The 13,531-nt window shown below is 41.9% G+C and overlaps 1 protein-coding gene across 1 annotated transcript in view; it reads right to left on the bottom strand.

Annotated features, from left to right (window-relative positions):
- The window catches only part of HIVEP1 (human immunodeficiency virus type I enhancer binding protein 1), a gene marked incomplete at its 3' end in the record, with an annotated part of 48,172 nt that overhangs the window by 20,122 nt on the left and 14,519 nt on the right, over positions 1-13,531 (bottom strand). The window contains exon 3 of the mRNA XM_010076747.1: positions 1,756-7,709. Coding sequence (XP_010075049.1) covers positions 1,756-7,709 — 5,954 coding nt within the window. The remainder of the gene's footprint in view (positions 1-1,755; positions 7,710-13,531) is intronic.

Below are 13,531 nucleotides of genomic sequence, written 5' to 3'. Positions count from 1 at the left end.
GTACAATGAAAAAAGCTAAACCTTTGAATCCTTTTTTTTTTAAAATTTAGTACTATTTAAGTACAACATCTCATAAAATGTAGGGGGGAGCAGGCTGAAAAAGGTAGCTAAGAGCTTAAACAAAGGCGGCACACTAACACGGAATCCATAATTCAATTTGGCTACAGCACTCGCACAAACTCAGCAGTCTGTATGTGTTCCTGCACGACACATTACAGATAAAGTTTTGACTTCCAAAAGTAAAATCTCCCACCAATTTCATGAGGATGAGGTTTAACTCTAATGCTCTTTTGGCCCAAGGGGTTTCAGCATATCTTCCAGACTCCCCCTCTCATTCTGAAACTATTTCTTCCTCTTACACAGAGTTCCTCATCCCATTGCTCTTTTCCCCAGTGATGACTCAGTATCTGAGCAAACCATTTATCAAGCACAGGAACATCCCAGGGTGACCGCTGACAGCAGCAGCCTCTGCCACTCACCATCCACAGAGACAGGCGCCTTTTCCCAAGGCTGTGGGACGTCTCCTCTAGAGCGACTGCCTGCCCCACGGACACCCATTCCCAGCCTGACGCCTGGAAAGTTTTGCTGATGGCAGACTGCAGGATTAGGGCAAGTTACAATTGCTTTTACACCCCAAAAAGGTTTCCATGTCCCGAAGGACTGTGGAGAAAGGGAACTCCACAGCTGACACCCTGTTCTTGCCAGCTCCAAAGAGAAGTTCAGCATCAAAGACACAGTGTACACAGGAAAGAAGAGCATGAAACCATGCTGTACGCCAAGGCTCTCTCCAGAAAGCTTTCCAGCTTCACTAGACGGGACAATAACAGCTAGGACTGGACCCACTGAATAGACACAGCCACCTCTCGCCATACCTACAGGGCAGAGAGCCACCTTCACCCACTCACAGAGGCGGTTCAGTGACTGAGGATCGTCAAACCCAGTGCAAACCAGCACAGCTTTGGTCCTGCACATCACAAAACTGTCCAGTGAGTGAAATCCTGATCACATGTGGGCAGCCCCAAGACAGCCAAGGAAATAACAAGTGACTACTTGCCACATCTGACTCCGGGATGACGTAGTGTTTTCTGTGGGTCATAAACAATGCTCGGAGTATGTTCCACTGTGCAAGACTTAACGTCATCTTTGGAGCCGTATCGATCCACGAAGTTGTCAGTGTTTTTATGGCAGGCATAATTTTATTTTAAACTTCGCTATTTTCGTCATTATTTCACACCACCAATTAACCTAGGTGGGAGAAAGGGAAACAGTACACTGCTCCTCTCACAGTTAGATGATCAGCGATGGGGAAAAATGTTTTCGTGGTGTATCCATGGACACCTGTTCAGGCTGAGCACTCTTTTCTAACAGAAAATACCACATGACTTTTAAGGCAAAATATGCAATTATGATCTTAAATGAACCCATTTTAAGTTAAAAGTGTTTAACAAATATTTAGATCAGAACTACTTTTCTTCTACCCTTTGCATTTAAAAAATAGTCAAAACACATTCCTGCCACAATAAACGCTTCATATCCAGGAACTAATTTCCATGAAAAGAGATAAATCCTTATGAACAGGTTTCTTAATGGAATTACTTAAGATCTTTTTACCAGTTTGATCCAGCATAACTAAAATAAATAAGCATATATATTATACATGTCAGGCATATTACATTCTCTCAAACATGAACGAGCATGATTTCCAAAGCAAATCCTCTGTATGTGATCAGTATACAGCAAACATAGCTTAAATACCTTGGTTAAGCTGTTCTTCCACTTGCTTGAATAGACCAACACATCAGACCTGGGATGAGTAGTTCTCGCTTGAGTGTACAGCGGTTTTTCAACTTTTTGTTTTGAATTGAGGAGGGAGAGGGCGACTTTTGTCGACAAACCAAGTGGATTGGGATTGTTGGGACTAATGGTCCAGGTAGAATAGGCTGAGATTTTCTGATCATTTTGCAGCAGATGCAACGGTTTTCTCTTCAGGAGATAGCACCAGGTAAAACTAGTGGAGGTCTTGAGGCTTGGAAATGACAGCCTCTGCATTTCTCCTGGGTTCACTGCAGCCGGTGTAGTTCCAGGCTTTGCTTGACCCTGGCTATCGATTTGTTTGCTCTCATTACTGTTACTCGGGGACCGTCTGTCTTGACTGCTACTGACAGCCTTGAGAAGAGAACTCTGATTATTCACTGGAGACAATTCCGATGGTTTTCTACCTACAAATACTGGCGATCCTGAAGACTTAAGGTCTTCAGATTCTGGTGACTCCTTTTGGGTTTCTGAAGCCCCAGTGTCAGGTGAATGATGGTCGGGTGACAGCAGGTCTGAAGTACCAGCTTTGCTGCTTGTTTCCTGCTGTGCAACACCATCAGGATCTAAGAGGTGGTTTTCAAGAGGCTCTGTGGTGCAAACCTGTCTTACCAAAACTGGTTTCTTCTGCTTACTAGCAGGGTCATTAGATCTAACGTTCAACGAATGCAATGGTCTAGCATCTGTCACGCAGGCAGCTCCACTCTCATCTTTAACACGTTTTTGCTGTTTTTCCATGGCAATGTCTAAACTGTTTGCTGGGGAAAGCATTCGCTTACTTGAAGCTGTAGCTTCTTGTTGAGGGAAGAGACCGCTAACTGGCACTTTCTGAATAATATTCAAAGAGGTTGACAAAGGTGAATTTCTGGTTCCACTTTCTGGTAGTGAATTTTCAAATTCAAATGAATTTGGCAAAGTCCTCTGATGATCTTTGTGAGATTTTGGCAGCTGAGTTTTGCCTTCAAGCGTTGGCACTGTCACAACATTTGTTTTGCAAACAGATTGAGTTACATGCTCCTGGGTCACCAAAATGTGAGGAAGGGGTGTAACAGTTGCAAAGCCATAGGACGGCATACTGCTGTGAATACGGACAGGAACCACAAAAGGAGGAATCTGATGGATTTGACTGCTGCAGTTATTAGGGACAATTTGCTTTAGAGGAGGCACAGAGTACGGATTAGACGGATCTGATAGTTTAGTCTGCAATTCAAAGGAGGATGAGTTCTGGTCCACCCCAACTTGACTTGGAATTGTCTGAGTTGATAAAGTATTTTTCAGCAATTTGGAAGAGTATGGCTGACCTATATGTAATGTTTTAACTTGAAGTTGATACTTTGGAGCAAAACAATCCTTCTTGTCGTCGGGATGACAAGAAAGCGCGTATGTGCTCACTTGTTCTCCTTGGGCTGATGTTTTAGTAGATGTCTGGGAAGGCTGATGTGTTGAGGATGGCTGTCCTGGATTATTCAACACCTGACCTAGAGGTGGCTGAACCGAAGACAGGCTAACAGGGTTACAGTTTTGAATTGCTGAGTGAGCCCTGGAGTGAGTCTGTGAATGCTGAGTACTCGAAGGAAACTCCACTGAGGATTTGCCAGAGGTCTGCAGCCTGTGCAGTGGCACTGCAGGCACATCCGTAACATGAACTGTCTGAAACGAAGAAGTCGATTTAACTTGAAGCTGATGATTTTCTGGAGCAATATTTAAAGATATTTGTCTTACAAACGGCCCCCTCCTCCTTTCTAGCAGAGGCACGTGTCCAGTAACTCCATTTGCAGATGACACTTTCGGAGCAGCTATCTCTACGAGCGAGGCAGGTTTTGACAGAGACATGCTTCCACAGTCAAAAGACTTACTCCTGTAGTCCACAACCTCCATCGATGGCTGTGTGCAGCTGATTTGCTCCGAGGCGGCACGCCTCATTTCCCGGTAATGAGGGCCAGGCACAGCCAGTGCATGCGAGCCCGCAGGAATCATGAGGAACTCTGATGACTTACTAACAGGCTCTGCTTTGGAAGGGTTCTCAGCCTTCGAAGTTTCATCTTTATCAAGCGAAGCTGAGAAACTAGAGGCATGAGACAAGCTACTCTCCCGACTTAGGCTTCTGGAAAGCGTGGAGTCAACACTTGATTCTGCTGACGAATGCTCCATTTCAGCCAAGCGAATTCTTTTCTTCTTTGGTGGAAGCTTTTCTGTTGGCAATTTTGACAGTGTTTCACTGCGTTGTGGCCAATTAAACCTTTCTGTCTTTTCCTGATCACTGCATTGGTTTTCTTGGTCCCTGTCTGGTTCTTCTGTGACCAGTATTTCAGGAACCTGGATGTTATGCTGGCGAACAAGCCTCGATGGCTGAAGCGGTGTGCTTCTCTCATTAGGAACTATTTGGCTTCCCTGAACTTCCCCTCTAGGTGCTTCTGGAGACAGAGGTCGATGATGCTGAGGAGGATTCAGGTGAGAGTGTCTGTCCTCTTGGATTACAACTGTGTTCAAAGAGCGGTGCTTTGCAACCTTGTTGGGCTCTTGAGAAGAAACTGGTGATACTCTTTCAAATGACTCTGATTTCTCAAATGAGCTATTTCTGCTCAGTGAGTTGGTGTGCTGTATTACTGAAATGCCAGTCCCTTGTCTTTTCAACTCCACCTTTTCTGGCACAGCTGAACTTGCCTGCTTTTCAATGAGCGGAGCCATCTTTGGCTCTGTAGTCTGATCTGTGCCTCGAGCCACAAGCTGAATTTGTGCACTCTGAAGTAGAAGGTTGCTCGGCTGTCGTGATCCTACCACTGTTGTCACCGCACTGTGTTTGGACAGACTGGAAGAATTTGCTGGTTTGCTTTGGCCTTCTGCGTTCTTTGATGGTACGCTCGTATCATTTTGCTGTGGGTCATCATCATCACCAACACTTTTCATTTTCCTTCTTTTCCTTATCTGGGGTGTCTGCTCCCAGACGCCAGTTGAAGTAGTGACTCTGTAGTGTAGAATTTGGGGTTGCGTACTGTTTGGAACAGTTTTATGCTCAGGCTCTCGGATCGCTGCTTTTGTTTTAGGTCCATGCAACTCTGAACAATAAAATTTCTTGTGGTTTTCAAAATTTTCCAGTTTTCTATATCTGTTTCTGCAGGTTTCACACTCGAACATTGTTCCTCGCACCTGAGGGGACTTCTTTGTTTTTTCTAAACTTGATCCCTGTGCCAGGGACTTGCTCCTTTGAAATAAAGATTCATTTGACAAATTACACCCCAGATAACCTTCTTCTACAGATCGCACTGATCCAAGAACTTGGCTTTCGCCAGTAGAAGAATCTTCTATTGCTGCCTGTCTCACAAGGGTCCGAGGATGTCCACCTTGGTTCAGTGGAGCAGCAGGCCCTGATACAAAAACATCATCATATAAAGAGCCAATTTTATCATCAAATGACTGACTGCCTCGAAGAGGATGAGAGGGAGGTATTACATTTGGAGGTACTGCTGAGTAACTGGTAGTAGGCATGGAATTACTTCGTGTTATAGGTAAACAGTCAAGAGACGGTACAGAAAGAAGAAAAACTTGCTTTGATTTCTCGGTGGGTGTAAAAGGAGACTTTGGTATATCAGAGCTTGAGCTAGTTCTTCTTCCCATGGGCTTTAAATCAAACTGGAAGGAATCCTTAAAAATGTAGGATTTTGGTGAATCTATGCTTCCTCTTCTTGAAAGAGATGTTCTTCTTGGTTTCACACTATCTAACTGTTTGTCATCCACAACAGCTTCATTATCAGAAATTAACTTTGAGATACGCTCTTCAAGGGTTTTTGTTGCCATGGGAGGTCGCATTTGGCCAGAGAGAATAAGATTTTTTTCAGCACAAACAGTCTGTACCACTGATGCTACCACACCGCTTGCTCGCGGTACACAGGGCAGGTTTTTATTTGCATCTTTCTCAGAGGTCAGCAACCCTCTTACGAAAGGAGCTGGTGGGCTCATTGTTTGATCGGCACTTTCAGAACGAGAGAAATAACCAGAATCAGTACTACCCAAACTTCTAGGGCTCAAAAGACCTTTTCCTTGCTGATCTTGGGAACCATCGGTCGCCTGCTGTCTCTGGAGCTGAGCGTGCGTCGCTCCTACTGCAGATCCCAGCTGTTCCTCTAGTAGGCCCACTTCTGCTTTCTGATGTTGCTTTATGTCATTCTCCTTCAATGAGGATGTACGTGTTAAATTTGACTGAAGAGTTGTCGCTTTAAAATCTCCTTTTCTCTGCGCCGCAGCAAGCTCGGGTGCTGGTTCTGTTACTTTTGGGCTATCGGCCCGTAATGGAGAAACATTTACGGGATGAACTATGACTTTTGGTAAAGCTGCCCTTACTTGAGGTTCTGTATCGTGTAAAGAAGAGTCACCTGGTACACAATCTGGGTTGCTTAATGGAATAGGGCTTCCTTTCCGTAACGTTTCTGCACTCGAAATGACTTTCGCTACTTGTGCAGGTTCCAGTTCTTGATCATCTTGTCTTTCATCAGCAGTGCCGTCATCTTCACTCTCACCGCTTTCTTCCACATCTGAATGAATGCTAAGTGCTTTGTCCGAGTCATGAGATAGGAAGAGGCCACTCGAATCTGGTTGTAGGACAAGTCCAAGTTTGATAGCATGTGCATGAGATTTTTTGTGCTTGTACAGATTGCTTTTGGTTTTAAATGAAAACCCACACGTCACACAAGGGTAGGGTCGCTCTCCAGTATGGGATCGAATGTGCTTTTGGAGAACGCTGGGCTTGGCGCAGGCCCGATTGCAATACTCGCAGACGTATTTCCCTAGCTTTTTAGGCTTCTGGTCTTTCAAGAGGTTACATATTTGTTCTACACCATGGTTTACAACCGATGCTATCTGGGCTGAGTTATACATGGGACCTATAGACAAGTGTGTTGAACTTGATGTGCTAATTGACAAAGGTGAAGACGAACTAGCTACTAACTGGTTTTGAGGAAAAACCTGAGTTACAGTGGAAGATGAGGTGTGAACGACAGACGAAGTTACTGCTATGCTGTATATCTGCTGGAGTTTGGGGTTTTCTTGACTCTGCTGTTGTACCAGTGACCTAGTGAAACCTGGACACATAACGATCTGGTGATTTTGTTGACTGGTTTTAGTAACAAGGTCTTGTGAACAAGAAACTGACTGGCCTTGTGCTTGTCCAGTCTTGGCTGTTGCTGCTACATGGACATTGTTTAACGTACACGGGTAATAGTGAGGTCCAGCCGCAAACTCATGCTGCGACAAAGCAGACTGCTTTTGGACGCTCACCGTATTGGACGTGAGACTAGAAGAGGTGCTTACAGTTTTATTTGGTCTCAGTTTCTCTATCTGCATCCTGTAAGGGGGGCACTCTTGTGCTAAGGTGTTCAGTTCAGGCTCCATAGCTTTTAATAAGACATCGAATGCAGTACGTGTACATGGGGATGATGTACTGCAATCAAGAAAATTACTACATTCATTACTGTCAGTCTTTGTTTTACTTGAGGAGTTTGAGAGAGACTTCTTCTCTGGTGAGTTCAGTTGGTTTGCATCAGTATCCCCCACCGCCTGTTTACCCAAATCTAAGGACTGATGCGTCAGTGAAAGCTTTGTCTGCATTGATGTTTCAGATTTGGTTGTTTCAACACTTATCTCACTACTAAGCGCTCCTCCGTTTTGTTTGGTACATTGATTTCCATTTTGCACGGGTAGGTGATCCTGTGCTGTGGCGTGTTTGGAGGCATCTGGAAGAGCTTTTAAAGGTGAAGGGTCTACATTTTGCTTAACCTTGGCTTCGGCAGGGCTTCTCAAAGGCGATTTTGGTATTTTTTTGAGATGGTTTTCAGTCACAATCTTTTTTCTTTTCACACCCTTAATTGTATCTTGGATTCCTCTAGTACCAGCATCGGTGATTTCTGTTAAAACACAAAAAGAATAAAAAAGAATATTAAAACTGGATAATGCAGTATATTTTTATTTATACCATTTTATAATCTCCAAGTTTCAACAGTAAGCCCTGGGGTAACAGGACTGTCCATTTCTGCAACCTCCAGTATTTTTTTTAACAATAAATGTATCTTAGCAAAGATCTATTTTGCTTTCATCTAAAAAGAGAAATGCTTTCTAACTGCTGCTGTAAGACATTACAGAAGTAATTCACTGTAGGAAAAGCTTCAAAGGAAATGTAAGAAAAGCTAAGTTACTGAAAGAATATTTTAGCATTTATAGCAACTCCTTTTCAGACACAGTAAAAAGAAACCTCTCTCTTGCCCTTGTTTAAAAATTCAAATCATTATAGCAGGAAAATGGACAACCACGACACAAATCCGCTTTCATGTTGTGTGTGTCACTTTCTCCATCTATATGCTGCAGTAGTCAAGGAATGAAGACAACTTCCTCATGGTTATATTTGTAAGTAGATTTACCATGGAAATGGCACAACCGCCCACACCATCTGTCAAATACTATATTTTAGAGCTCCAATTACTGAACTTCAATAGCATTTCAGATGAGCAACTACCGTGGATGAATAAAATTAGTCACACTTAAATTATTTTCTATTTGCGCATCATGAAACAAAATAAACTAAATTTGAAATATTTCATTACTAGCTACACTTGTTGCTGATTTTAAGCAGGTATGCACATGGAGTTTCAGGGATGTAGTGAAGAGCAAATGAACAGGAATAGTATTCAGCAGAATTTTGTAGCATTTATATATAGAGTCCAATTTCCTCTATAACAAAAAATACATATAGACTGAATTTCAGTGTTGATACTTAGAAGTTTGGGTTTTTTTTATAGAGACCTCATATTACACACCTTTGTTTACCTCAGCAATGTGATAAATATTTAATCTGTTAACTAATTTTTTTTTTTTTACTTATTTCCTACCATCCACTCAAGTCATAGCCACTGCTCCAGCTACCATCACTGGTAGTGCAGAGGAAGCCAAATATTAAATGGATATAAACCACTTTTTTTAAGCTTTTACAACTCATTCATTAGGCTGGTAGCCAAAGCCACATTCGTTTGATTGCCAATATTCAAAGCAAAGCAAGTATCTGATGTGACTAGAGGACTGTTGTCTCTGAAAAGGTTCAGCTGCGTATGCATTTTGGAAAGCAATACTGAGTAACTACATGTAGTACGTTTACCTGCACGGAGTTACTCAGGACAAGAGGTTTATGTGGACTTCTAAGTAAAGAAAAGCCTTAAGACCATATAAAGGGACAAAGTTTTCACAGTCAGCTTCACAAAGAGGTAAGTGGAGAAAGCCCAGACTTCCCAGTACCCATCAACCCTACAGCCCTCTTTGAGCGGCACGAGGACTATCCTCTTGCAGAAACACCAGCTGGCTTCTACACTGCAGTGGGAGGAAAGCCAACGCACAGTGTGCATCTGACAAGAGATGCTGGAGCTGATGAATCCAGGGTGAAATTCCTGCTCTGTGTAAAGGAAATCCAGGCAATGCCTAAAGCTTGTCTAGCAGAAGAAAATGCAAAGTGACCAGCAGGAAGAGAAAGGCAAAAAGATGTGTTTTCTCCGTGCCCGAGCATAACCCAACTGGGATATGCACTAGTGCCAGATACGTGGAAGTTCAAAATCCCATTTCCAACTCAATGACACCTTAATGTATACATATATTCATTTAGGGGGAATGTATATTCAGGAGATTTCCTTGCAAATGGAAAGATAAATGTCACATAATGTATCGCAAATGTGGAAGTTCTGCAGAACCTGACCTGTTCCTCCTCAGCCCTACCAGAGGAAGCTGAACTGTGAAGAGCAGGAGTCTGTTTTGTCATGTTCTGCAGTCCCATGAAAGAGACACCCGAGTCCCTTGCACGAACTACTGGCCCCGAATCCTAGTTATGAGGACTTTGTGCTCCTCTTGTGCATTCAGGAAGAAATTTCTGCAGGAATTGCTCAATCAACCTTTAAATGAACATTGCATTTGTTTATTACCAAAACCTATTCATATTAGACTGAATTTAATATATTCAAAGCTGAGCTGTCTGCCATCCCGATGCTTTGCACTTTCCACTGCTTCACAATTAAACCAGTGGCTTACACTAATAAGTTATTGCCAAGAATACTAATGGTGATTTATTTAAAATTCCTAGTCTACTGCAACTGTTTTTTCTTCCATAACTAAAAACAATTTTACACAAATCAAAGAGAAAATAACAAGGTCATTATATAAAAGGGTGCTTTTAGCCATGGTTTGGTGATCTCTCAGAAGCATGGCCATGTTAATTGAGTGTAAGTAATTTGGTTCCTTTTATGCACACACTGCAGCTTTTATCCCGTCACAATCACGCCGCCACACCAATCACACTGCCGGTGTTTGTACCGCAGCGCTACGGGGAGAGCTGGACAGATCACACATAGCTGGGAAGATAAGAGTGCCAGGAATTGTGAACATCCAAGCAGAGAAATGTACACAAAAAAGACGAAGGTGTTTTATACCGCAGTAATTGAACAATCAAATTATGTGCTTCTTCCTGATGCCTCAGAATATTAAACTACTATTCCTGGCCTTCAACCGCATCATGCAGAGGGACAAGCATACTCAACCTGCACCACGCTAGGGAACTGGAAACCAACACAGCTGAAAGATGTAATGTGGCTTAAGAAAGCCTTAAAGAAAGTAAAAATGTATCTCTAATCTACCAATCAAATAATTAAAAAGATGAATTCATTATGAATACAAGATAATAATTTTTCATCATCTATTTACTGCATTACTTTTAAAAAATGTTGTTCAACACATGCCAAACCATAAAAATTGTTTCAGAAACTGAAAAGAAAAAAGAATAAACAAAGGCAAGTCACGCATTGCATTACATACAGAAATAGTTGTTTTCTTAAGTCTTCACAATCATTGCTAATTGTGCTGCTTCCACACCAATAAAAATAATGAGAACTGGTTTCTTATTTTTATTTCTGGCTCTACATCTTTTGTGACTCCAGAGATGTGGAGTCGCAGGTTTGCTTCAGTGTACCTGTCTATAAGACTTTGTAATACGTACTTTCTTGACAATGGCTTTACAAGGCTTAACAACAGTTTATGTCTTGTGCTCTAGTTTACTCCTTGATAAGGCAGAAATCCTTAATCGAAATCCTTAATTTCTTAATTGAAATACTCACCTTACATTTCCTAACAACCAAATTTCTAGCATATTTGGGAAAAAAGGAATCCCTGACAACTTAATATCACTGATTTTCTAGCTTTTTGTTCCTTTTCTATACATCTTCTTTTCGTATTCCCAGTTTATGCTGAAGATATTCCATTCCACATTTCTTAATCTACAGCTACATGCTTGCACAAAGATCAATGGCATCAATATTTCCAGAGGCAACAACAAAACCGATGGAAAGCATCAGTCCCAGAATGCTGAACACTCCTCTGCCTTTCAGAGCTACAAACTTTAAGGAGCATGACAACTTGCCAGGGCTGTGTACCCACATCAACAAGCCGACACTGAACAAAGAGAATGTAAAAAAATCCTCATGTGGGGGAAAAAAAAAATTAAAATGAAGCTGATCTGCTTTTCTTTATTTCCCTGCCACTCCACATGCTCTGCTCACCTCCCTCTGCAATCACAAAGCCCTTCTCATCGTTCCGCAGTAATTCCCCTTCTTCTCAGGTGCTGAAGTGGTGGTGTTGAGAAGTGCTGTCACCTCAATCAGCTGTCTAAAAAGTATCTTTTTCATAAGCTGTATTACCTCAAATAGGATTAAGCTGCCCAGCCCAAGAGAAGAGGTAATGATGCCACTGTGCTCAGCGCCTCACTTCTGACATCCCAGGGACTCCGGCACATCTTTGTCGTGCTTCGCCTGCTTGGCTTTGTTCTGCTTTGCTATTGAGATTCTCTGTTTAATTCTCTTGCTTCGGTATGAATTCTGCACTCAAAACATGACAAGAAAAACTGATGTTTCTAAACATGACTTTGTTCAGCTATAATTTCTCAGCTGCACTTTGCTCTCTGCACAGGCAATGGAGCAAAAGAACACAAATGTGATGGTGTAGATAGCAATCTGGCAGAGTAACTCATGCAGCAAATAAAGGAAAGGTATAAGCGATCTGATATTTTATTTCGAAGCATTTACTGGTGAACTAGACGGTGTCTTGACAAAATGATCTCAATGGTTTTGTTTAAGTAACTTTCAGAACTGCCTGTCTCAAAGCCTCTGTGTTATTATAACACCCACTCTCTTTCTCTCCCTTCTAATAGAGCTACGTGTTTGTACTTCAAAAAAAGGAAGAGAGTAAGAGGGAACTGAAACAAGGCACCAAGTTCCCTTCTCCCTCAGTGCTACCCTGGGAAACACGGATCAAGCATTCCCTACTCGTCCGTACAGTCCAATGAACAGCACAATTTTCATCTCATGTCCTCACTTTAAGCTGCAGAATTTTAAAAATCATTGTAAGCTTACATACAGAGACCAGATTTGAAAATCCAAATGCCTAAACTTTAGGTCATAAATCTGTACCTTGTTCCCAGGGCACTGCAAGTAAGATCAACCCTCGTCTGAAAGTGTTCAACTACTAACTCATGTCTTAAACATACAGCTAAGAGGTTACTCTGAGATCTACCAATGGAGGCTTTTCAAAAGAGAGAGACCATTAGTAAGGATCTTATTCTGATTAAAGCTAAGCTTCCTAGTGTCTCTAGATATCCAAAATATTCTTAACATCTGATACTTATTTAATTTTTATTTCAGCAAAACTACTGAAAGCACTCATGAATCACCCCACTGGGTCTGTTTCCATGAATGAGTAAAGAATATGATTATGAGATAAAGACATAAGTCTTGCCAGCAAATATAAGACCACCAGAACTTGCATTAAACACAGCAGGGAATAACTAAACTTCCTTTTTTTTTTTTGTATTAAATTACCTCTTTAGCTTCATACTGCTTCTTGGATATTAAGTACAGCTATAAATATTTTTCCTAAAATTATAGTTTTTCCAAAGCCTAAAATAAAACCCAACCAAACAAAAAAGCCCTTGATTACATAAACCACACATACAACTAGGAAAGTGTTCACCGTCAACGAGCCAACAGATTTGAACAAGATGAACCCAAGCACCTTGCTTAATTTGAAGCCCTTTTAAAGTCAATCACCAACAAGTTTAATGGTCTTACTACTTCAGGTGCCTAACTTCAGACTTCTTGAAACGGCCACATGGTGGTCACTCCCTGTTTCAGAGCCCAGGAAGAAAGTCAAAGAACTTGGGGCACTCCCAAGTCAGCAGCGATACTTGAAAACCTCTGTCAGCAGGCTTCATCTATGCATGAGAGCTTTTGTTGCTGAGAGCACCAGTCCAAACATACACAGAGCAGACCCTTATAAACCACTTGATGTGTACATAAAGCACAATTTGAGATTAATTAATTAAAAAGGAGGAGGGGTAGCTTTGACACACAAAGGCTAAAGCAGTCGGACAGGGATTGGATCAAGTGTTCATCAATGCCAACGTCTGTCCTTTTGTTCATATCAGCAAATACTGGACCATTCCATAAGGCATGGATAGGGGAAGTATGGTTTCATAATTTCATACTGCCTGGAAACACACAATTTTTTCTCTTGGTGTTTTTAACAGACAACACTAAGCTTTGTACTGGTATGTAACCCATCAAAGATATTGTACTGGTTGTCAGCAAGACAGAGGTTCCCCAGTCCTCTCTTAAGGGTCGTTTCACATCAGGTTTTTGTACTGGAATGA

Source organism: Pterocles gutturalis, unplaced genomic scaffold (assembly GCF_000699245.1).
Source record: "Pterocles gutturalis isolate BGI_N339 unplaced genomic scaffold, ASM69924v1 scaffold1688, whole genome shotgun sequence".
NCBI classification, from domain to species: Eukaryota; Metazoa; Chordata; class Aves; order Pterocliformes; family Pteroclidae; genus Pterocles; species Pterocles gutturalis.
Note: the sequence above shows the minus strand (reverse complement) of the source record. Positions and strands in the feature narration are given on the sequence as shown.